At 40.9% G+C, this 23,758-nt stretch overlaps 1 protein-coding gene across 9 annotated transcripts in view; it reads left to right on the top strand.

Annotated features, from left to right (window-relative positions):
• Positions 1–23,758, top strand: part of LOC138743156 (protocadherin gamma-A11-like) — a 149,493-nt gene that overhangs the window by 120,219 nt on the left and 5,516 nt on the right. For 5 of the 9 annotated variants that reach the window (XM_069898055.1, XM_069898056.1, XM_069898054.1 and 2 more), the window contains exons 4-5: positions 13,771–13,881; positions 21,633–21,732. The exons of 2 other annotated variants lie outside the window; for them this stretch is intronic. In XM_069898055.1, coding sequence (XP_069754156.1) covers positions 13,771–13,881; positions 21,633–21,732 — 211 coding nt within the window. The remainder of the gene's footprint in view (positions 1–13,770; positions 13,882–21,632; positions 21,733–23,758) is intronic. 2 more of the 9 variants (XM_069898060.1, XM_069898059.1) reach the window with 2 other exon arrangements.

The following is a 23,758-nucleotide window of genomic DNA, read 5'->3' on the forward strand; positions in this document are numbered from 1 at the left end:
ACTTGAAGAGTTCACATGATTTTTAAATCAAGATTAAAAATAAGATGTCAAAAACTGTCACAAAAATAATATTAACAAATTGGAATAACTCCCCATAAAGGAAAGGTTTAAATCCAGGGATTACTAAAGAGCCAAGTCAGACATTATGAGCCAGGTCGAGAAAAGCAGCTGAACAAGCAAGTTGCCTTGGTAACAAAGAAAAGGAGAACAGAATTGAATTAATGGTGGGAAATGTGAGTGCAACACAGAGCAAGGTGATGTGGAAAACATTAATATGTATGTTATGAGTTATGGTAATTTTTTAGATACTTTGCAGTTTAAATTCCCAGAAGTGTTGGAGGAACTCAGCCAATCTTGCAGCATTCATGGGAGGTAAGGATATATCACCATCATTTCAGGCTTGAGCCCTTGTTCAAGTTATTAGTAAAACAAACAATAAAGGTTTATATCTTGAAGAAGGGCTCAGGCCTGAAACATCAGTAATATATCTTTACCTCGTTTAGATACTGCAAGACTGGTTGAGTTTCTCCACCATTTCTGTGTGTTTTTATTACAATCACAGTATCTGCAGACTTTCATGTTTCACTCTCTTTAAATGCCCTTCCATTTGGAGTTGATAATGATATCACACCATGATATTGTTCTTATTATGTGATCCGTATCAGTCATTGAATGGTATTCGACAAAGGAAATGGATGATTGATTTTTTTTTTGGTTCATTGAGATGGGCAATATGGATGCATTGCTCTTTGCAGATAGCCCTGAACAAGGTAGTTGTGATCTGCCAGCTTGAACCCTAAACTGGTGAAGGTCCTGAAACAGTGCTATTGGGTGGGTTATTCCAGTGACAATACAGTTGAGAAAGACAATTATGTGCAACATGAAAGAAAAGATGGTGGGAGCATTGCCATGCCTCTTCTGTCATAGCCCTTCCAGGCTGTAGAAGTTGTGGGTTTGGAAAGTTCTGTCACAGAAGCTTTGGTGAATTTTTGCTCTACCCCCATGCAGATGATGCATGCTCTGTATAAGTTGCCCAAAACATGTTGCAGGGAAATACACGACATATTCAAATCAACCCCAATAAATTATAAGGTAAAATGCAAGTAAACTTACTCTATTAGTATTCAGATACCTCGATTCAGACTAGATGGGCTGAAGGATAGGGCCCTTCTCATTGCCCTATCCAGGTGCCTCCACTTCCATCTCTGACTGCTTATATTCTAGATATTCACTACCCTGTCTGAAAAATTCACCCCTCAGATCTCCTTTAAATTTCTCTCCTCTCACCTTAAACTTGGGCCCTCGAGGTTTGGATTCCAGTTCAATATCCCAGTAGTATTGTACTGAAGATCATTGCAGACTTGCACATGGAGTCATGAGTTTTACTGAAATAAAGAGGATGAGATTAGAGTTTTGGGAGGAATACTTAGAAAAATGTAAACTCAACGAAAACAGACTGCCCATCTTTATCAAATTACCTTGAGTATCTGAGGACAAAAGGCCTATAAGGCAAGCAACATTAAGGTGATCAAGAGATCTAGAAATCTGAAACTAGAGAAAGAGAAAAAATGAAGATCTGCCAAGAAGAAGCCCAAAGTTTATTCTTAACCCTAAAATAATCACATAATTCAGAGACAGTTATTGGTGCCTGTGGTCTTGAATTTAGCTGCTTATCTCCAATAATATTTCATGACCATATGAACATCATGTCTGTCATATCTGAGAGAGAAAAAAAATCACTAATTCTCTTTATTGAAAATTATTTCTGAATAATGTTGGATGTGCACAATATTTCTGTCACTTCAAATGAAACGTATCACCCTCTGCTTTAATTTATAGTAATTGTATGTTACATGAAAGTTGATAAAGGAAAGGCTGTGGATAATGTCTACGTGAACTTTAGTAAAGCCTTTGACAAGGTTCCACATGGGAGGTTAGTCAGGAAAGTTCAGGCACTAGATATTCTCGGTGAAGTAGTGAACTGGATTTGACAATGAGTGGGTGGGAGAAGTCAGAGAGAAGTGGATGATTGCTTCTCAGACTGGAGGCCTATGCCTCAGGGATTGGGGCTGGGACCATTATTGTTTGTCATCTATATCAATGATCTAGATGATGATATGGTGATTAGATTAGCAAGTTTGCAGATGACACTAAGATTCAAAGCGATGTGGACAGCAAAGATGGTTTTCAAAGCTTGCTTGGGCAGCACATTTGGAGTAGCAGGTTAATGCAATGCCTTTACAGCACTAGTGATTGGGACCGTCTGTTCCACTTACAGCACAGAACAGGCCAGTTCGGCCCTACTAGTCCATGCCGTAGCAAATCCCCACCCTCCTAGTCCCACTGACCAGCACCCGGTCCATACCCCTCTAGTCCCCTCCTCTCCAGGTAACGATCCAATCTTTCCTTAAATGTAACCAATGATCCTGCCTCGACCACGTCTGCCGGAAGCTCATTCCACATCCCCACCACCCTCTGCGTAAAGAAATTTCCCCTCATGTTCCCCTTATAATTTTCCCCCTTCAATCTTAAGGGGTTTGTACATTCTCCCTGTGTCTGCATGGGTTTGCTCTGGTTTCCTCCTATCATTCGAAATGTAGCGTGGGTGTAGGTTAATTGGGTTTAAATGGGGAGGCACAAACTTGTAGGCTGAAATTGCCTGTTTTTAAATGAAATTTTTTAAAAATCTGCACCAGCAGAAAAATGGCAGATGGAATTTAATGCAGACAAGTGTGAGGTGTTGCATTTTGCAAGGGCAAATGAAGAAAGGGCATCCACCGAAAATGGTAGGGCATTAAGGGGTGCGGTAGAAAAGAGGGATCTGGGAGTACATATACATAATTCTCTGAAAGTGGCTTCACAGGCAGATAGGGTTGTAAAGAGAGTTTTATTTTGGCATATTGGCCTTCATAAATCAAAGTACTGAGTATAGGAGCTGGGATGTTATGGTAAAGTTGTAGAAGCCATTGGTGAAGCCAAATTTGGAGCATTGTGCGCAGTTTTGGTTAATAAGATAGAAAGAGTGCAGAGAAGATTTACTAGGATATTGCCTGGACGTCAGGAACTGAGTTACAGGGTAAGGTTAAACAGATTAGGACTTTATTCCTGGAGTGTAGAATAAAGAGAGGATATTTGATAGAGGTATTTAAAATTATGAGGGGGATAGACAAGGTAAATGTAGATCGGCTTTTTCTACTGATGGTAGGTGAGATACAAACCAGAACACATGGGATAAGAGTGAAAGGGGAAAAGTTTCAGGGGAACATGAGGGAATTTCTTCACACAGAGAGTGGTGGGAGTGTGGAACGAGCTTCCAGCTGAGGTGGTCAATGCGGGCCCAATTTTAACATTTAAGAAGAACTTGGACAGGTACATGGATGGAAAAAGTTTGAATGGCCATTGAACGGGTGCAGGTCAGTGGGACTAGACCAAAGTAAATAGTTCGGTGCAGATGAGAAGAGCTGAAGGGGCCTATTTCTCTGCTTCTATGGTTCTATGAAACAGTAAGCACAGGAATAGGCTCTTTCGCTCATTGTGTCTTTGAAAACCATGATGCCATTAAACCATTAAACTAATCCCTGCAAAACACCAGAGATCACAGACCCCAGACTGAGAAACACATCTTCACCACTACCCTCTTTCTTCTTCAACCAAGCCACTTTTGAATTTAATCTACCAAGTCACCATGAATCCTATGTGTTTAAATCTTCTGAGTTGGCCATCCATGAAGGACCTTGTTGAATGTCTCGCTAAAATCCATACACTGACATCTCTTAGGAATATTCTCATTTGTCAAAGCAAGATCATAACCATTTTTCCAAAAATAAAACATGAAATCTATTCTAATCTACTGTTGTTAATGGAAATGAGAAGGAGATGGGAAAAAAAATGATAAATGTTACAATAGTTTATGTTTATACTGTGGATCCTTGTGGAATCACAGGAATTGACAGACACCAAAGGAAAAGAAGAAATTCAGAGGGGTTTGATTAGTTCAGGAAGAAAAACTTGGAGTTGGGGGGGGGTGGGGGAGTTTGAAAAGTAGAGCAGAGGGGTAATGGACAAAGGTCAAACAATGACTATCAATAAAGTAGATAGGGTGCAGAGAAGATTTACTAAAATGTTGCCTGGATTGCAGTATCTGGAATACGGAGAAAGATTGAGTTAACTGGGTCTTTATTCATTGGAGCGTAGAAGGTTGAGGGGGGATTTGATAGAGGTATATAAAATTATGAGGGAGATAGACAGAGTAGGTGTAAATAGGCTCTTCCCCTTGAGCAGGAGGGTTGGAACGAGGGGCCATAAGTTAAGGGTTAGGGGGAAAAACTTTAGAGGTAACATAAGAGGAAGCTTCTTCACTCAGAGAGTGGTGGCTGAGTGGAATGACCTTCCGGAAGAAATAGTTGCAGCAGGGTTGATTCTGTCATTTAAGAGGAGGTTAGATGAGTATATGGATGTGAGAGGATTGGAGGGTTATGGGCAGGGATCAGGTAGGTGGGACTGGTGGAGTTCACTTAAATCGGTGCAGACTAGAGGGGCTGAGCTGGCCTGTTTCCATACTGTAATTGTTATATGGTTATATATAATGTATGTGTAGGCAGGAAATTAGGGATTGGGGGTGGGAAGAAGAAGAAATGCCATTGGGAATTGGGCTGTTGATGGCATGAATGAGTATAAATGCACAGCCTGTTGTTTCAGGAACAGAATGTCTTTGGTGGGGTGAGTGATGGATGGGAAGCTGAGTCAGAAGGTTGTTCAAATCAATACAACCATGAGATTTGATGCAGGCTTGTTCAGCCTGAAATAATCATTCAGGAGGATGATGGAAATATCGACTCCAGTGGGACATGAGTAATCTCTTTGAAACACGAGGTAGAAGAAAAGCAGACAGCAGTATGATTAAAATGTGTGTGCTTATGCATCTCATTCATTTTCATATTAAAACTTGATAGATTAAATTCTCTCCTGCATACATGTCTGATATTCATGTGCAGCCATGGTAATGTTAGGCTTATACTTCCATCCTTACCAAATACTTTTTCAAACAAAGATTTAAAAGATCTTTGTTTACAAAAAGGATCTATAACAAATTTGAGAAAAGATGAAAGTTTATTGTCATAAAGATAACTACAAGGGACAGATGCACCAAAATTCTTACTTGCTGCAGCCACACACAGATACGTGAGATGCACTGACCACTGTCGTATAAATTAAATTACCATAATGTGCCAAAAAAAGCCATAAAAATGATAAATAGTGGATAAATAAAAATCCACAGTTGCAGATATTTATATTTAGACATACAGTCCTTTTGGCCCACGACCCCATGCCACCCAATTACACCCAATTCACCTACAACCCCCTGTATGTTTTGAATGGAGGGAGGAAACCAGTGTCCCTGGGGAAAACCCACACAGACTTGGGAAGAATGTACAAACTCCTTACAGACAGCGCAGGATACGAGCCCAGGTCCTGATCATTGGTGCTAACTGCTACACTAACCGTTAAAGAGAAAAAATACATTTCGGTGCTGCAGATATATTTATTGGTGGTCCTGGAGTTTTAAAATTTAAAGATTTTTATCTACAGTTCAGTGGAAACCGATTCTGGACATTTAAACCCGGGCTGCCCAATTACATCCAAATTAACCTACAACTCCATACGAGTTGGTTAGGGTTTGAGCAGGTCCCTGGAGGATCAAGGGCTTGATTTCTGTGAAAACTAACTCGTCCTTGAATCTTGAGGTCCAGAAAGTCAGACATCTCTACCTTCACCATGAAGAGATTGTAACCAGTGTGATGTGAAGGCAGAAGCCCACATAGATGCCTTCAATAAACAGGAGGTCAGAGGCTGTGCTAGACTGCAAAAATAATCACCATATCTCCATCTGCATGAGTTTATTTCAATTATAGGATGTTCGTGTCAGTGGTTAGGCAGTATTTATTACCCACCCACAGTAAACCCGAAGCCAAGAGGCAGTAAATGCTCAATCACATGGCTGTGCATCATATTTACAAGATTGAGTTTAGAGAGTGGATTCTTTCCCTGAAAGACGTTCATCAAGCAGCTGTGTTTTTATAACAAATATAATACTTTAATGGTCACCATTAATGATGCTAGTATTCCATTTGTGATTTGTTGTAGATTAAGTTATCTCAGGCCAACGTATCCATGTTTATGGTCAGGAGGCATTTTAAACAAATCAAGATATTTACTCCTAAATGCACCAATGTCACAGAGCAATTGGAATTAGTCGGCATGGAATAAGAAACCTGTGCTGAACAGAAAAGCAAATGATGTTGCAATATCCAGATTACTTTTCAGTCCAATTGAATTAACTGGCAAGGTCAGGGCAATGTGCCAGCAAGGCCTGATTGAATTGTAAGAGCAGTGAGTTTGATGATTATTTAGGACAGGCATAGCATGTCTACTTCAGCCAATATAATTATTGATAGGATATAAACAGGCACAGAATCTTGTACCAAATGACATGCTGTAACTGCTCAATACTGTAATGGTTCATTGTCCTTTATCAAGCTGCAGATGAAACAATCAAACTTATCTCCAGATTCCACACTCACTAATTAGGAGATGTGTACATTCTTACAGCCCTCATATTCCATATTGATATTGGTCTGCTCCCTTCAGCATAGATTATTTGTCCTCTACTCATTTTCTCACTCTAAAAGGTGGCACGGTTAGTGTAGCGGTGGCATGGTTAGCCATGGCGCTGTTACCGTGCCATTGACTGGGGTTCGAATCCACCACCGTCTGTAAAGAATGTGTACGTTTTCCCCATGACTGTGTAGGTTTTCTCCTGATGGTCCGGTTTCCTCCCACCCTTCAAAACGTACAGGGGTTGTAGGTCAATTGGGTGTAATTAAGCGGCACAGGTATGTGGACCGGAAGGGCCTGTCACTGTGCTGTTTGTTTAAATTTAAATTTAAAATGTAAAATTAAAACCACTGATTTCTTCATTCCTTCAGCTCGGTGACTCCCTGATTTCCTTTACTCCCCCAATGGAGGAATTTGTTGTTGAAGTCCCCTCAACTTTCGCTGTACTTAAAACCTAATCTTTGCTCGTTGATCACAACATCTTCTTAAAATAACCACCATAAAATGTTGTGTGAGGATGCTCCAATTATTTTTTTTGACATTGTATCACATTAAAGCCACACACAAATGACAGTTGTCATGTAGGCAAAGTCAAAATGTCCACGGGAGTAATCTACTGCATTTGATGCTCCCCGTTCCTACATTGGAGGGACTGGGAGTAGACTGTGAGATCGCTTCGCTCAGCAGCTTCACTCTGTGCACATCAGAGACAGGGACCTCCTAGTGGCCAACCATTTCAGTTCTGCGTCCCACTTCCACAGTCACATGTCTGTCCATGGCCTCATGTATTATCCCACCATGACCACCTGTCAACTGGAGGAACAACACTTGATTTTCCATCTCTAACCAGATGGCATTAACATGGACTTCTCTGGTTTCAGCTACCTACTCTCCATTCTCCCTCCCTTCCCTTCCCCCTTGTTTTCTTTCCTTTAGCTCTCCACCCCCTTCCCTCTCCATTTACAGAGCCATCCCTCCTCCCCCCGTTTGCTACTGTGCCCTCCCTCCTTTATCCACCTATTACCTCCTGCTTTTGAGACGGTGCTCCTCCCCCTACCCCTCTAACCTTCCCCCTACCCCTCTAACCTTCCCCCAACACCATTTTATTTGGACTCCTGCCAACATTATTCCATACCTTGATGAAGGGCTGAAGCTTGAAAGATTGGTTATGTATCTTTATCTTTGCTATATAAAGTGCACTCTTTGACTTGCTCAGTTTCTCCAGCCTCGTGTTTTTACTTCAACCATGATGTCTGCAGACTTTTGTGTTTGACTTTTCATTTTCCTCAATTTCTCAACATGCTTTTCATGACTGATCATGTGAGCCTGTCAAGGTGCAGGTTGGCATAATGGCACTTAGTACTCACATGCTACATATTTACCAAATCTTGCTTATAATTTGCTCTTTTAACTGGTAACAGATTGGGAAACCTGGGTGCCCTTCTGTAATTCACTGAAAACTACCACCCAGTACCAAGTAATTAGAAAGATAAGTGGTATGTTGGCATATATTTTGAGACCATTTGAGCGCAGGAGTCTTACTGAAATTTACTGATGATATGAGAGCATATATTGTACACACTTTTAATCCACCTGCCTCCAAAGGAACATAATTTCCAGAGAGGGAGTACTAAAATGATTCATTAGACTCTTTCTTGGGGATACCAGATTTGCCTTATGGGTGCATGACTAGATTGGGCTCCATTCTCGAGAGTCTGAAGGATAGGATGAGTTAGAGGGATATGGGCCAAACGCAGGCAGCTGGGACGAGTGTAAGTGGAATGTTTTAGTCAGCATGGGCCAGTTGGGCAGAAGAGCCTGTTTCCACGCTGTAGTGACTCCATGAAAGGAGATCTAATTTTTCCTGAATGGCTGAGGAACCTCGTACCAGAGGATACTGCCTCAGAATAAAGGGGAGGTCATTTGAAAATGAGGTGAAGAGAAATCTCATTCTTCAGATGGCAGTGAATCTTTGAAACTTTCTGCCATGAAGGTATTTGGGGGCTCAAAATAGAGATTGATAAATTGGTGGGTGTAAAGGAAATCCCTGCAGCTGACGTGGATATTTACCCCTCCATAAATCTTCGTCCGCGAAGCCAAGCCAAAGAAAAAGAAAGAAAGGAAATCAAGGAATTGTGGATAGTACAGGAGAAGTTAGTTCAAATGGGAAATCATCCTTGATCTTGTTAATAGGTCCAAGTGACATTCTGCTGCTCATAATTCTTATTTCTTGTGAATTTAATAAAATAATTGCACTCAGTGGTTTGACACAGGGCCAAAGAAACCAGGAGAGTTCCAGGTCAAAATGTCGACAGCTTGTTGTATTGATTTATTTAACTGGGACATCACAAAAGTGGTAAACTGTCCTCAAATGGCCGTACCATCACATACCTCAAATGGAATCTGATTTTTTTTTTAAGGCAACGATGCTTGACAGCCCTCAAAACTCTTGGTAATGGACTCAGTTCAAGTTCAAGTTCATTTATCATCTGATTGTACAAGTCTTCTTCTTTGGCTTGGCTTCGCGGACGAAGATTTATGGAGGGGGTAAAAAGTCCACGTCAGCTGCAGGCTCGTTTGTGGCTGACAAGTCCGATGCGGGACAGGCAGACACGGTTGCAGTGGTTGCAGGGGAAAATTGGTTGGTTGGGGTTGGGTGTTGGGTTTTTCCTCCTTTGTCTTTTGTCAGTGAGGTGAAACAGCATTCTCCGGTACTCAGTGTAAAACAGTGCAAACGCACATACAGACAAATGATACATTTGCACAGTACCTATACACAAATATTAAAATAAATTACTATTTAAATGGGTGTTCATCAGTCATTCAGCAGCCTCACTGACTGTGGGAAGAAGCTGTTCCTCAGTCTGGTGGTTCTGGCTCTGATCCTCCTGTATCTCTTGACAGGAGTTGCTGGAAGATGCTGCATGTGAGGTGGTAGGGGTCCTCAATGATTTTGTGTGCCCTCTTTAGATAATGATCCTTGTAAATCAGGTAGGGGGAAGGGGGTGAATGGAGATCCCAGGAATCCTCCCTGCTGCTTTTATGGTCCTGTCGATTAATCTCCAATCCATTTCTCTGCAGCAACCATACCACACAATGAGGCAGCCGGCCAGGAAGCTCTCAACAGAGCTCCAGTAGAAAGTTCGCAGGATGGTGGCTGATAGCCTTGCTCACCTCAGTCTTCTCAGGAGGTGCAGTTGCTGTGGCGCCTTCCTGACAAGTGAAGAGATGTTGGTGTCTAGAATTGCCACTTCTTATGTGGACTCTGAAGAACTTGGTGCTCTCTATGCTCTCTGTCACAGAGATTAGTTATGGTCAATAGTTCCACTCCTGATACCTGAACAGAATACCTGGGTTGCCACTCTGAGTGCAGGACTGAGGGAGAGTTGCACTGTTGAAGGTGCCTCCTCTCACTTTCAATCAAGGCTCATCTATTGTCCATGGTGTATGTTAACGAGCCATGTGCAGAGGAAAGGCAGCCAAAGACCATCTTCAGCAGTAACAGAAAAGTCTGTGCTAGTAGCATCCCTCAGCAAGTATCATCCAAAGAGGACATGTGGTCATCACCATGTTATAACTAGAGTCATTTTGCAAAGTAAAAGTTAATTACCAAAGCAAGGAGAATGACGTTCTCAACAAAGGGCTCAGGCACAAACCATCGACGACCTTTAACTTGCTATGAATGCTGCATGACCTGCTGTGTTCCTCCAGCACTTTGGTGTGTCGCATTAGATTTTCTTGTGTAACCCCTTTAATGACTATATATATTAGGACAATTGTGGCCTGCTATATAATTCTGGCCTACTTCTTTTCTTGATTGCTTATTTCCTTATAGCTAACGAGTACAGAGAAGCTGTTGAGTTCCATAGATTATCTCATTTGAATGTGGCAGTGCATTTTTATCAACCATTTCTGTTCACTCTTGACTGGTTCAGCTTTCAAAGGCAGTCTCTACTGTGCTGTGGTAAATTAGTCCCACTGGTTTTGGAAAGGGAGAGCAAATGCAATGGCTGTCCAGTGACCCCTGCTGGAACACACGTGTTCAAGAGAGCAGAGAGTGTGCATGCAAAGGGAGCAAATTGGACTGTTATCCTTTGTCCAGTTGAATAACTTGCCAGAATTTAAGTTCCAATTACAGGTAAATAATGAACATTAATTACTTGTGGCTGAAACTTAAATTCCATGGGGTTCCTCAATGGAGTCCCATGGAAAAGCAGGATAAATAGGAGTGGGATTTAAGTGTCTATGGAATGGACAAGTGGGAAAATATTTTTTAAAGAAACAGCTTTTGAATCACCATGCTTCAACTGGCAGACATCCATAGTCTGAATCATTCTCCGAGTGTGTATTATTTTTAGACCTCTGTGTAACTTCCTTTCATTGACAAGCTAATAAAAAAACACCCATATAAACTCAAGCAAATCTCTGAATGAAAAAAAATAGTCAATTCAGCAAAAAAATGTGATAAGTAATAATTGTCGTCGGTATTGGCACCATGACTCGTTTTATGCTGCGATTTTTGTCAGCTTAAGTTCCCAATCATTTTTGTATGACAGCTATTTTCAGTTTCAGGTTTATTGTCCGAGAACATACATAAACATCACATACAACCCTGAGATTCTTTTTTGCTGAGGGTGGGGCAGAATTACCACTAACTGGTAGTGCAAAAAAAACTGAACACAGCGTACACATGCAAACAAATAAAGAACTGTAAACAGATCACGAATGTAAACAAATTGACTGTGTAATACAGAGAGAATTTTAAAAACTCAATAAAGTGCACAAGTCAGAGTCCATAAGCCCCTGATTGAGTTTGTTGTTGAGGAGTCTGATGGTGGAGGATAATGTTATCCTTGTGTCTGTGTGGGTTTCCTCCAGGTGCTCCAGTTTCCTCTCACCCTTCAAAATGTACTGGGGGTTGTAGATCAATTAGGTATAGTTGGGCGGCATGGGCTCATGGCCCAACAAGGGCCTGTTACTGTGCTGTATGTCTAAATTTTACAAACCATGACCCATAAAGATTTATTAATAAGCTGCGAGTTTTATCCCATTGCAGGTATTTGTTTGGAAAAGGAATGCAGGAGCAGGAGTTATATACCCTTTGGCCTTTATTGTGATTCATTGAGTTAACCCAACCTGCCCTTCCCTCAGCTTCTTATATCTACCTTTATCTACCCTGGAGAAGCATGCAGCAGGGATATCTCCCCCTTCCCACTCATCTAGATAAAGAGTCCAAACCCGAAACATTGACTGGCCATTTCTACCCATGGATGCTGTCTGACCCATTGATTTCCTCCAGCAAATCTTTCTCTGCTCAAAATTTCAGCATCTGTAGCTTTTGTGCTCTCTGTTCTTCTTAATGATAAATAAATATGTTATTAGTTTTTAAACTAACAGTTGTCCTAACATCAATTGCTTTCAGAATCAGAGTTTATTGTTATGAACCTGTCACAAAATGCATTGTTTTTGTGCAGCGTCACAGGTGCAAAAATTGGGGTGGCACGGTTGACGTTGTGGTTAGCACAACGCCGTTACAGCACCATTGATCGGGACTTGGGTTTGAATCCCGCGCTCTCTGTAAGGTGATTGTACGTACTCCTCGTGTCTGCATGGGTTTTCCCTGAGGGCTTCGGTTCCCTCCCACTGTTCAAAACGTACTGGGGTTGTAGGTTAATTGGGCGCAACTTGGGCAGCACGGGCCTGTGGGCTAAAATGACCTGTTACCATGCTGTATGTCTAAATTTAAAATACATGTTTTTAAAACAAATAAATAAATAAGTTTGAGAGAAGAGAAAAAGTGAGGCCGTGCCTGTGGTTCATTATCCATTTAGAAATCTGATGGTGGAGGGGAAGAAGCTGTCTTCTTTGTGTCTTCATGCTTCTGTACCTCCTTCCTGATGGTAGCAGAGTGAAGAGGGCATGGCCTGGATGCTGAGTGTCCTTGAGGATAGAGGCTGCTTTCTTGAGACACCATCCTTTGTAGATATTCTTTCTATGGAAGAGTTAAAAATCAGCCCATTAGCCATTAAAATGATTTAATTTTGCCTATAACAGTTTGTGGGCCTATATTACGATCATGGCTGCTCTCTGGAATGAATGAGTGTTAACAGTAGTATTTAATATGATCATGTAAATAAACTTTAGAATCATCCAGGTGCCAGAGGATATGTGCTCTTCTGGTGGGTTGGACAGGTGCGAGGGAAGTCTTTATAGTGAGAGCAATGGGCTGCTGAAGTGATGGGGGGAGGGGTTGCAGTCATTGTCTTCTCACTGATGAGGTAGCCAAATGAGGTGAATAAGAAGACATCAAGGTTGGCATTGGAGGAAGATGATATCAAAGGGGTTGCAATACCAACTTGCCTAATGAACTAGATGCTGCCATAGCTACATGATGACACCGCATTGAAGATGGCCATTCAGTCTATTGCAACTGATCACCTTGAAAGCACTATCAATGCTTCCTTGTATGCTGAGCTCCATAATCATATTTTTACAAAGCCCATATCCAATTCTCTTTTGCAAGATACTATGGAATCTTCTCTAGAATAGAGTGCATTCTGGATCATAATAACTTGCTGTGTTTAAAAAAAACTATTGATGTTGCTCTGTTTTTTGCCTCATTACTTTATTCCAATGAGTTCATAGTTGATCCTCTAACTTATCTTGTCTAAGATTCATTTAATTTGCCCTTGTATTTCTGCAATGAACATTAATCAAACTCTGTGATCAGTTGGCCAGAAAAGCGGTTGCAACGGGTGGACAGAACAGTCTTCTATCCTTTGATGGTGTACACTAGTTGTACACAAGTTGGTGTGCATCAAGAATATGGATTAATGAAACCCACTCAACAGAGGTAGGCTGATATGATTCTCTCCAGGAAACGTCTCTGAGTGGGTTACCAATAATCAGTGCATTATATTCACGTTATTGCTTGAACCTTTTCCACTTTTTTTGTGTCACAATGCACTTTTTCCCCCACTTTAAATTTGTTATGCTCATTCGAGATTATTTTGGTCAATTATCATGATCCTGTTCTCCCACAGGTGCTATGGTTTCTGCATAATTTCACAACTTACTTAATTTCGCATTTATTTCCCTGATTTTCTTTATATTTCTCCTCACCATGTTTTACTGCTTCCATGTCCCTTCCTTCAGCTGGTAGAGATGGGTGGACATTGCCACGGACAGCTCCACGAATGCAGCTGCAGATGACGCTAGGCCCTCACGTACCAGGAACCTTGCGAAGTCAGTACCTCTTCCCCCGAGGTGAGCCCCTCAGCTGAGACTTGGAGAAGCTCATCACCTGAGCTTCCCTCCACTCTGCCTTACTCAGTTATTACATTACTCAGTGCTTATTGAAAATTGTTACTGATTATTACTAATGCTGGCTTTTGCTGTCAATCTCCTCCTACATATCCATGAAGTCCACGGGGACTGCTGTGGCATGGGGAGCCAATCTGTCTTTGTATCAATGTGCGAGGCTTCTCCTGCTGACCACAGAGCTATGTGTGGCTGTTGCTGCAAACCATTTCTCAGTTTCATTGTGTCGAGTTTTCTTATTTCTCCCCATTCTCCCAAAGGCATTGACGATTCACTTCAATGATAGCCCTCTTGAGGCTTCCATGAGTGTCTGCTCTTCAGTAAACAGTCAGTAGACTTTTGCAAGCAGCATGTCCTATTGCTTTATTGTTAACCCTACGTTGTGCTCAGGCACAATTCCAGAGTCTTGAACCAGACAGAAATCAGAGATGGTAAGCCTGAAAATGGGGCTTTTTTTTTTCACACTTCATGCTTTCAATGAGACAGAGGGTGATTGTAACAGTCCACCTGCCTCCATGAGATATCAAGTTACTCGGTGGAAGCTACTGACAGAACCTGGGCCTTGTGTATTCTCTTTCTGGACAGTTTGCAGAGCCATCGAGGAACTTTAATTTTCTTTTATTATGATGTTTTCCACCTTCTTGTATGTTGGTCCCATGCCTTTCCATTGTCTTGCTGTTTGACTCGAGCTGAACAATGCAGTTGTTGTCACAGTCCATCTTTTAAAGCATTTTAAAACATTTACAGAATGGGTGAGCTCTCACTGATCTCCTGGAGATGTCCTGCAAACCATTCCCACTGATGAAACGCTCCTGGTAGGAATTATTTAACCCATTCCCTCAGCAGTTAAGCACTGAAATGAGCCATCAGGGAAACCTTGAGGTTCTCTGTCACTCGATGCTGCCATTCAAAACAAGGACAGAACACACTCGGGCCTTTTAGCTCATACTGTGCACCAGAGAGTGAGGAGTTAAATTGGAGTGAGGGTTAAATTGCTTGATGACACAGAAAACCAAGGTGATTTTGAATCAAATATTAATTCTCTTCAGTAGTTAGTTTTTTCTAACATTTGACCATGTTTTTATTGCAATACATTATAATTATAACTATCAAAATAACTTGGGTTAGTTTCTCTTTTATTTTGCAACTAACAAACTTACTAATTAGCAGGTTTCATTTCCGACATACTAAAATCACAAATGGTTAAAAAAAGAGCCATGGGAATAGTTGATCCCATGGGTAGCTACGATATTTGCAATCACAGACAGTGCATGAGCTGAGAGTCTGACCATCTCCAAATTGATCTATTTGACCAATATAACAGGGACAGCAACTTGGGTATGGATCTGGTGCAGTCTGTCAGGAGTTTGGACATTCTCCCTGTGACCTGCATCGGTGTTCCCCAGGTGCCCCAGTTTCCTCCCACCTTCCAAAAATATACGGAGTTGGTAGGTTAATTGGGCGGCGTGGGTTTCATGGGCCAGAAGGGCCTTTCTATTGTGTTGTATCATTAAAGTTAAACTTAAACTGGATTTCTCGTGAATGTAGATTTCAAACACATTCATTCATCTCAGCAACTTAAATCTGCCATCAGATATTTGACTTAAAAAGCTCATATAACATTGTTAATTTGTGAGTACACAAAGGTCGAAATAAAATTCTACTTGGTGAGACAGGAAGGAAAAGTACAAGAAAATGAGCGTAAGGATAAACATGTGCATGCAATTAAATAAATTACACTAATAATTAGTTGAACTGGAGCAGACATTCTCAGTGATGGCCACACAACAACTCACCCCCTCCCCCACTGGGGACCACAGCACAGTTAAGTGGGTGGGGGTGGGGTGGGGTGGGGGGGGGGTGTCACAGACTGAATCATAACATTTTTTTATGTAGTCGGTCAGAGAGAAGTATGGAAGTATGAGCAGAGTCCCAAAGGGGCCATGGCCAAAGAATGGGTTGAGAATGGCTGGATTAGAATATAGTAGGATTACAAATGATTGAAATATACTCAGGTAGAAGGACAAATCCACCAAGTGACCTCCTTGACCAGTAGAGTTGAGGTGGAAATGGAGTTTCACCTATCAAATGGACTCAGCATTGATGAGAGAATGTCCCTTTTGCAAAAAAATATGGGAAGAGATAAAACATTAAGGTTGAATGAAATAGTAATAGTTAACTTCTGCCTGGGAAATAGTGTCAGATTTTAACTACTAAGCCATAACCATATAACCATATAACCATTTACGGAGCGGAAACAGGCCACGTCGGCCTTTCGAGTCTGCACCGGTTCACTAGAACAACTCCACTATCAAGGAGTACATGAGCAAATAATGTTGCCCAGTATATATACCTAGTAAAAGCTGAGGCAGGAATTAACCAAGGAGCATAAAATGATGTGAGGGATAAATAAAGTTGATCATCGAAAACATTTTCATTTGTGTTGAGATCGATAACTTGGGGACATTGAATAGCAGAGTAAAGATGCTGAGAAAAGTAATTTGACCCAAGGGTTATTAGGTTCGAGACTTCACTGCCTGGAAGATCAGACACCCTCAAAACCTTTAAAATGTATGTGAATAAACACGTGCTATCGCCCACAAGGCAATGCACCAAGAGCTGGCAAATATGATTGGGGACAAATGCTCATTCTGGACCCACTGAAGAGGAATAGACTCCAAGACCTCCTGTCCCATGAATTACTACAATGTGAACACGATGATTTAAGATTCAAGATTCCTTTATTGTCACGTAATAAAAATTGTAATATTACACAAAATTGCCTTTAGTCAGATTCGCCAACATCAGAAATTGTTGGGCATCTCTGACAGTCAGAGAAAGAGAAGTAAAGGAGAGCCCCCGAGAGTCACTGAATGTCCATGGATTTGCCTCCAGCACTCCTGAAGCCTCCACAGCCACACAGACTCCAGTCCAAACCATCGGCAACCCGAGCTCCAGATTCGACCCTCGACACGATTAGAAACCCTTCAGTGCACTCGACACCCTCTCACATCCTGGTTCAATACCTGATATCCCATCAGTCAGTCTCACAGCCCACAGCCTGATGGGAATTATTTGACTGCAGCAGCCGCAGCCTGTGTGGGTTCCTCACCACGAGTCGCCAACACCCTGCTCCCTGTGTGCTTCTCAGCCACAGAGCCCTTCACTGGTCCACCACCATGGTCACCATCACATAGATCGCCTCCCTTGCTTCTCCTCAAATGGAGGGGACTGGGGTGGTCTCTATCTTCTTGTGCCCTGAGCCAGTCCTCTGCTTCCCTAGAGTCTGCAACCCTTCGTGGCTGGCTGCTGCCGAATGTATGCACCACCCTCTTGGGCCCAGGCCCTGTGGTTGCAGGATTTTAAATAAAACCACTGTTGGCTTTTTTAACAGGCTGTTAAAGATGGTCTATCAGACTCAAGAATTAATCTTGCAAGTACAGTCTGTACTTCAAAAAATTGAGTAAAATGACAAGGTAAATAAAAATAGAACAATGGCTCCAATGTTCAGGTGTTAAAATGCCTGCCATATTTTAAAAACTAGGCTCCAAAATGTGGGAGATACTAAAAAGGATAGATTGTGGTAGAAAAACAGTGGAGTGAGTCTTCTTTTTGGTTTAATGGCAGCAAGACCCTATGTAGAATTGAGCACTTGTTGGGCACGAGATGAATGTTCAGGGGATAAATGGACACAATGCACTGATGGGGAATAATACTTCCATTCTTCCATCCTTTCACATCCTGGCCCAGATTGCCAACGAGCTCAGACAAATGGGCTATTTCTTCCTGGCAGAAGGTCAGGGTGTTCAGAAAGTAACCTTGGCAGCTCCTGGACTCGTATTCAGAGCACTAAATTTCCCACAGGATTACAGCAGGAATACAATAAACAAATCAGGTCAATCGCTTCTGGAAGAAAGAACATCATCAGAAACAACACCACCAGTGCCAAAATACATTAACTCATTGAGAATTGATTCAGTGCAGAAGATAGGCCTGTTTCTGAAGGCACAGTTACAAATGACATTCAGTGCGGTATTTCTTTTGGAAATGTCTCTCGTAAAGGGCTATAAACATCAAAAATTAACCTTATCATCTTCCCTTCTGATACTCCCTCGTCTGAATGTCTTCAAAATTTTTCTGTTTCACTTTAATAGACTTTTCCCAATGATCAAAAGTTGCATTTTTGTTGAAGTGACAATAATCCTCCAGTAATAGGTTAGGAAATTATTCAAACTAAACAATATCTCCTCAGGAAAATAAAACATTTCAACAACACATGGCAAACTATTGGAAGGGAAGTCAAAATAGAAAATGATGTACAGATCCATTGCTCTATTATGCAGAGGCTGGACAATGTTCCACTAAGGGAGAAATTTCACCAATAATTGAGCTGTATGAATGAAAGGAATTTCTTAAAATTAGTAAATGTTCTTTGAAAAAGTGGTACAATGAATCCCCTATTTGTTTGCATGATGCTCCCTCAGACGTTGGTTCAGTGCAATGTTCAGGCACAATCTCTGTTCCTCTGTTCCTCTCTCCTCTGCCTCTTCTTGCCAGGGTTGCTAGCCTTCCTTCATCTGACTTTTCTCAACTCCGACTGCAGGATGTGAGCACATCATTTCAATTGACAATCCAGTGAAGTGCTAAGAGGTTTCCAGTTTGTTTGAGGTACCATTGTGAAAGAGTACAGTCAAATCGTCGAGATGCTGCATTCATCCTCTGTTGTATACAATAAATCCACAATATTGTAACGTGTCCATTAGTTTGCACATCTGAACCATGAATTGAGAAATAGAGATAAACTGGTTTGTTTAGTGCAGTGGTTCTCAACCATTTTTTCCACTCACATACCCCCTTAAGTAATCCCTTACTAATCACAGAACACCTATGCCATCCTATGCCACAGGTGCTCTGTAGTTCGTAAGAGATTACCTAAGGTGGTATGTGTGGAAAAAAAAGGTTGAGAATCACTGGCATATTGCAAGCAAACAGAGAATACTTTTTTTTCCCCTCATTTGGAGAGAGGAAGTGATTTTTTTTTCCCCCAGCTGCATTAGCCAAGGATATTCTCTCAATCTCCACACAAATGTAATTATCCAGTCATTCATCTCATTGCTCCTTGTGGGACATTGCTGTGTGCAAAATGCCTCCTCCATTTGCCTATGTTACAACAGCGACTGCAATTCAATGTTTGCTTTGCAATGTCTGTGAAAAATGTAATGAGGGGAACTTTATAAAACTGCAAGTTCTTTCTTTTTCCTTCCTTCGCCTAGGTATATTGGGCCAAAATGTAGAACTTCAACTGTTGTTTTGGTTGAATCAACAAATTCAGCAGGAACCTTCTGTTTTGAATTTTATGCGTATATGTTAAAGTATATTTACCATCTATTCCAATGAGAGAACCTAGGAGATGCAGATATGCTCACTCTGGGGAAAAAATATTCAGGCAAAATGCAGCCCAACACTTCATTAGACGAGAACAAAACGGTAAAGGAATTGTTTGTTGTGCTGCCTGAGATTAGTTGGCGCTACCCTCACGATGAGTTAAACTTAGACTGTTTCCACACTGCCACCCCTAATCCCCATTCTCTGAGGTGATTTCCCCCATCGTTGCTTCACGTGTCTTCACAAGATGTCTCTTCACCGAGCCACAGATGCGATTAGTATGCATCAGTCATGAGCATATTTCAGCTGCTTGTCACAGATGATGTTATTAATGATTTTCACTTTAATCACTTTGATGGATTGTTCCATTTGGTGACTTTCCAGCACCAAGATGCTGCAAAATTTATTCAACCCATTCCTCTGAACTCTCAAAGTACCATCATTCATTATTTGAGAGCATTTTATAGTGGCAGCCAATGTATCCCAAATGACATTGCATTTCTGTATCTTCAAGCAAAGAAAAATCCATGGTTTTGCAACAATGTTTTGCTATGACCTTGTCATTATTTTATAAAGGATTTTAGCATTCTATTTCCATTGCTTATTTACATCTTGCTGTTTTTCACTCAAATTCTATAGAGTCTGAATGCCTTCAATTGTTTTGTATAACAATATCATAGAAATGTTTGTGAATATTTTCTCTGGTAAATCATGTTGTAAGAGAACAGGGCAAATACCTGACTAGGATTGTTTCACGAGCACTTAATGCATTCACGCCAGCTGAAAATATTCATAAAATACAGAAGTTCTGCCTCAATGTAGTGTGGATTCTCTGGAAAGAAAACACCAGAGTATGTCCTCATTAATATGTATTTAATGTCACTACCACCAGAGTGAAAAAGAGAAGAGAGAAAATGGGAAAATAACTTTTAAAATTTTAAGGTGTCTCATTGTTTATATGTGTCAGAATCACTCTATATTTTGAATCATACTATTTAAAATAATTCTTCAATATCTAGCTTCGTCTCTCAAAGTCTTACAGTTCATTGTTAAAAATATTCATCCCACAATCATCCAGAACCTTGGAAACCTTGACTCCAACTCTATCCTTGTCTCATTCATGTCCTCAGAGCCTAACAGATGCAGTAGATGACATACGCCCTTGCCATCCCGTTCAGCCTTCAGTTTAGCTTCAGATTCCATTGCAATAAATGTTTCCACAACATTGTTTCCTTTGGGTTCCACTTTTCTACCTCTGCAACTCAAACCATCCAACATCCTTACATCATCACTAGATTTGACTCTTGATTAGTCCAGCACTCTCATTGAAGATTTCCTTCACTCTTGGTAAACTCCAAACAGTCCAAAGATTTACCACATGTATTCTTTAACACAAAAGTGCTAAACTAGGAGCTCACCTGTAAGCACATCGTCTCTGAACATTTTTGTTCCCCACTTTCCAATACATTTCCTTTTAAATCCTCATCTTTTAATTCAAATCCACTACCTCACCTCACACAGTCTTCTTCAGACTGTATGTCTCTGTCCACACCCTCGTACTCTTCATTCCCATAATACTGGTATTACTCTACTGTATCTGTTTCTGTCTTCATCATTATTGGCTTCATCCATTACTTGGAAACTCTCCTTTAACCTTCCATCCTTTCACTTCTAACTAGCTCTTCATCCATTATCTATAATCCAACTTGAGGAGCATATTAGGATCTTCTTGGTTTTGTTCATTATACCGAACAATTGTTAATCTTAATTTTAGCTGTAAATAGCTCCCAGTAATCTCGAGCAATTGACATTCTGTTCCCACTATCCCTCTATCTCCAGTGCCCTCAAACCCCCAATACTAATATTTGTTATTGGTGAGATTTTGGCCCTCCTTTTGAGAATACTCAACCCATCACCCCCACTACCCCCCACTGATCTTCACTTCCAAATTTATCTTTAAGAATACTGCTGAAATTCAAATTTCTAAGCATTAGGGTCTTCTCAAATGGTGCCCAAAAGAAGTCAAATGCCCTCTTCCTCATATCACATATTTTCAATGAAATTTTCCAGATCCTTCTGGTTATGTCTGAATACTGTGTCTCCCACTGTATAGGAAAAGATCTTAGTGTGTGTTTTAGTGTTAAGATCTTACATGTGGAAGTAACTATTGACTTTATCGTTGTTTCTGTGGTTGTGTCGTGCATCCTGTCATGCAAGTCTGAAGTGCTGAATGAATCAAGTGTGCTCCCAAAGGTACTATGGTTACACAAGGAAGGTCTTAACTTTACATATCTTTTGTGATCTTCTTACAGGGCCTCACATGCCAGGAGCACGTATCAGTAATTCAAGCGTGGAGTTCAGTGCGTTCCCTATTGGCAGCCTCCATGGTCCTTTGGCTGTAAACCAGACACGGTAACCCCTACACTTGAATTCCTGATATGTGCTTCCATGTGTGCCTGGAGCAAAAGAATGATTGCACTAACCTAATGCACAATGCAAATAATTCTGCCTGTGTATCAGTTAATGCTTAACCTACACAACTGCCCTAAAATGCATTAACCCATTTTAAATAACACAGTTATGGCTTTTATCAAAATAGTACAATTATTAAATGTTCATACAGCAGTGTAATATTAAGCCCAAAGAACCTAAAAATGTTTTGTGAGGATGTCATGCCTCTCATTGCTTATATATTCTTAATTCATTCAGGAAGGTGCCATCTTAGTTAGAAATAGTGTCAACTCTTCCTTCATTATGCATTTGCATTAAATATTACATTTTTAATTTTTAAAACATAGATATAGGGCACGGACACAGGCCTTTCTGGCCCACGAGCCCATACCTCCAAAATACCCCATTTAACCTTCAATCCCTGAATGTTTTTGAGGGGTGGGAGTAAATTGAACAACCCAGAGAAAACCCACCCCAGACGCAGGGAGAACATACAAATTTCTTACAGACAGCGCTGGATTTGAACCGATGTTGTTATAGCATTGTGCTGACCATTGCTCTATTGTTCCGAATTAAATTTTGACTTTATTCACTATTCTTGAAGTTATTTGATGAGAAAAAACCAGACCATTCCTAAGATGGGACTAATTCCCAATAGTTCGGATTGGAAATAGGTTGCCCATTGTACAGTTTAAGTACTGGACCAAGAATGACTGCGGACTCAATTCTTAGACAGTTCTGAGTCAATTTATTGACAAGGAGTTACAGAGGGGAGCAACAACCCAGGCTTCAATCTCTGATCATTTACTTGTCGGAAATACACTTACATGATCACTATGGATGATGGGATCCTCATTTAAATCCACGTCGGTCAAAATCTGTGAACATTCACTATCTCTATCCACATTTGGGAAGAGGCACTCCACAACTATATTCAAGGCTGTTATTGATAAATGTTTGGAGAAATGAATTAGAGTTCAGCAAGAATACAAATAGGTTGAGAACGAGTTGTGATCTTATTAAATGTGCGTAAGACTGCAAAGTCCATGTGCTTCTTTCTGCTTATGCTCTGTCCCATGCCATGATAAACTAATTCCTCTGAGAGTCCCATTTATAAGCTATTGAATTGATCCTGCATATCCTCAGTTTACATTCCACTGTCTGTAAACTGTTACTAAAGTTTGATATGTGTGTATATGTTGACAATGAATGGTGACCGTTCTGTCAGTCACTGTGCATATTATTTCTGAGTTCAATCTTATCTTTGTTTATATCAATAGAAATACAATTTTCTGCAGGAGTCATTACAAGGGGGCATGAGGCAGAATTTCGGGTTGGTTTCCTGTTGCCCACTCCTCCAACCCTCTGCATGTCCCTCCCCCACCCATCCTTTCCAAATGCCCATCTCTCTGGTTCATCTTAGGGACATCTCTGTTGCTACCTTGGTTGACACCAGCAACTCAGTTTTGAAAAGAGATCAAGCCTAGACCTTGTCTGTGTGCCAGATGCATTGTTGCCTGAAATATTGTTCTCTCTACTGCTGAATGCCAAGCAAACAGATGAAGAAAATGTCCTGCCAAATCTGGTCAAGAAGAACGAACCAGAAAATCCTTATGTGTAACTTTCTTTATTTTTGCATGTGTCTGATGTCTGACCAAAGGGTGTTTTATAAAGAACAGCTATCGTGCCTTGAATGACAATCTCACACAAGTGCACAGCTGAACACTATGTTTTTGTTGAATAAAAGTTTTGGAGAATCTGAAGTTTAATGGGCAAAAGAACTGGAAGTAATATTCCATTGGATTGAGCAGATTTCGGTTTGGAAGGTTTATCCCTGTTCTCTTACAGAAATGATGAAGTTATGAAATATTATTTGTGAACAATTAATCTGTGTCATAGTACTGTGCAATCCAGTTTCCCCTTACAGACCTCGTGGAGACACCGATATGGCACACTTTTATGGAAATTAATATTTACTTCGAAACAC

Source organism: Narcine bancroftii, chromosome 9 (genome assembly GCF_036971445.1).
Source record: "Narcine bancroftii isolate sNarBan1 chromosome 9, sNarBan1.hap1, whole genome shotgun sequence".
Taxonomy (NCBI): Eukaryota; Metazoa; Chordata; class Chondrichthyes; order Torpediniformes; family Narcinidae; genus Narcine; species Narcine bancroftii.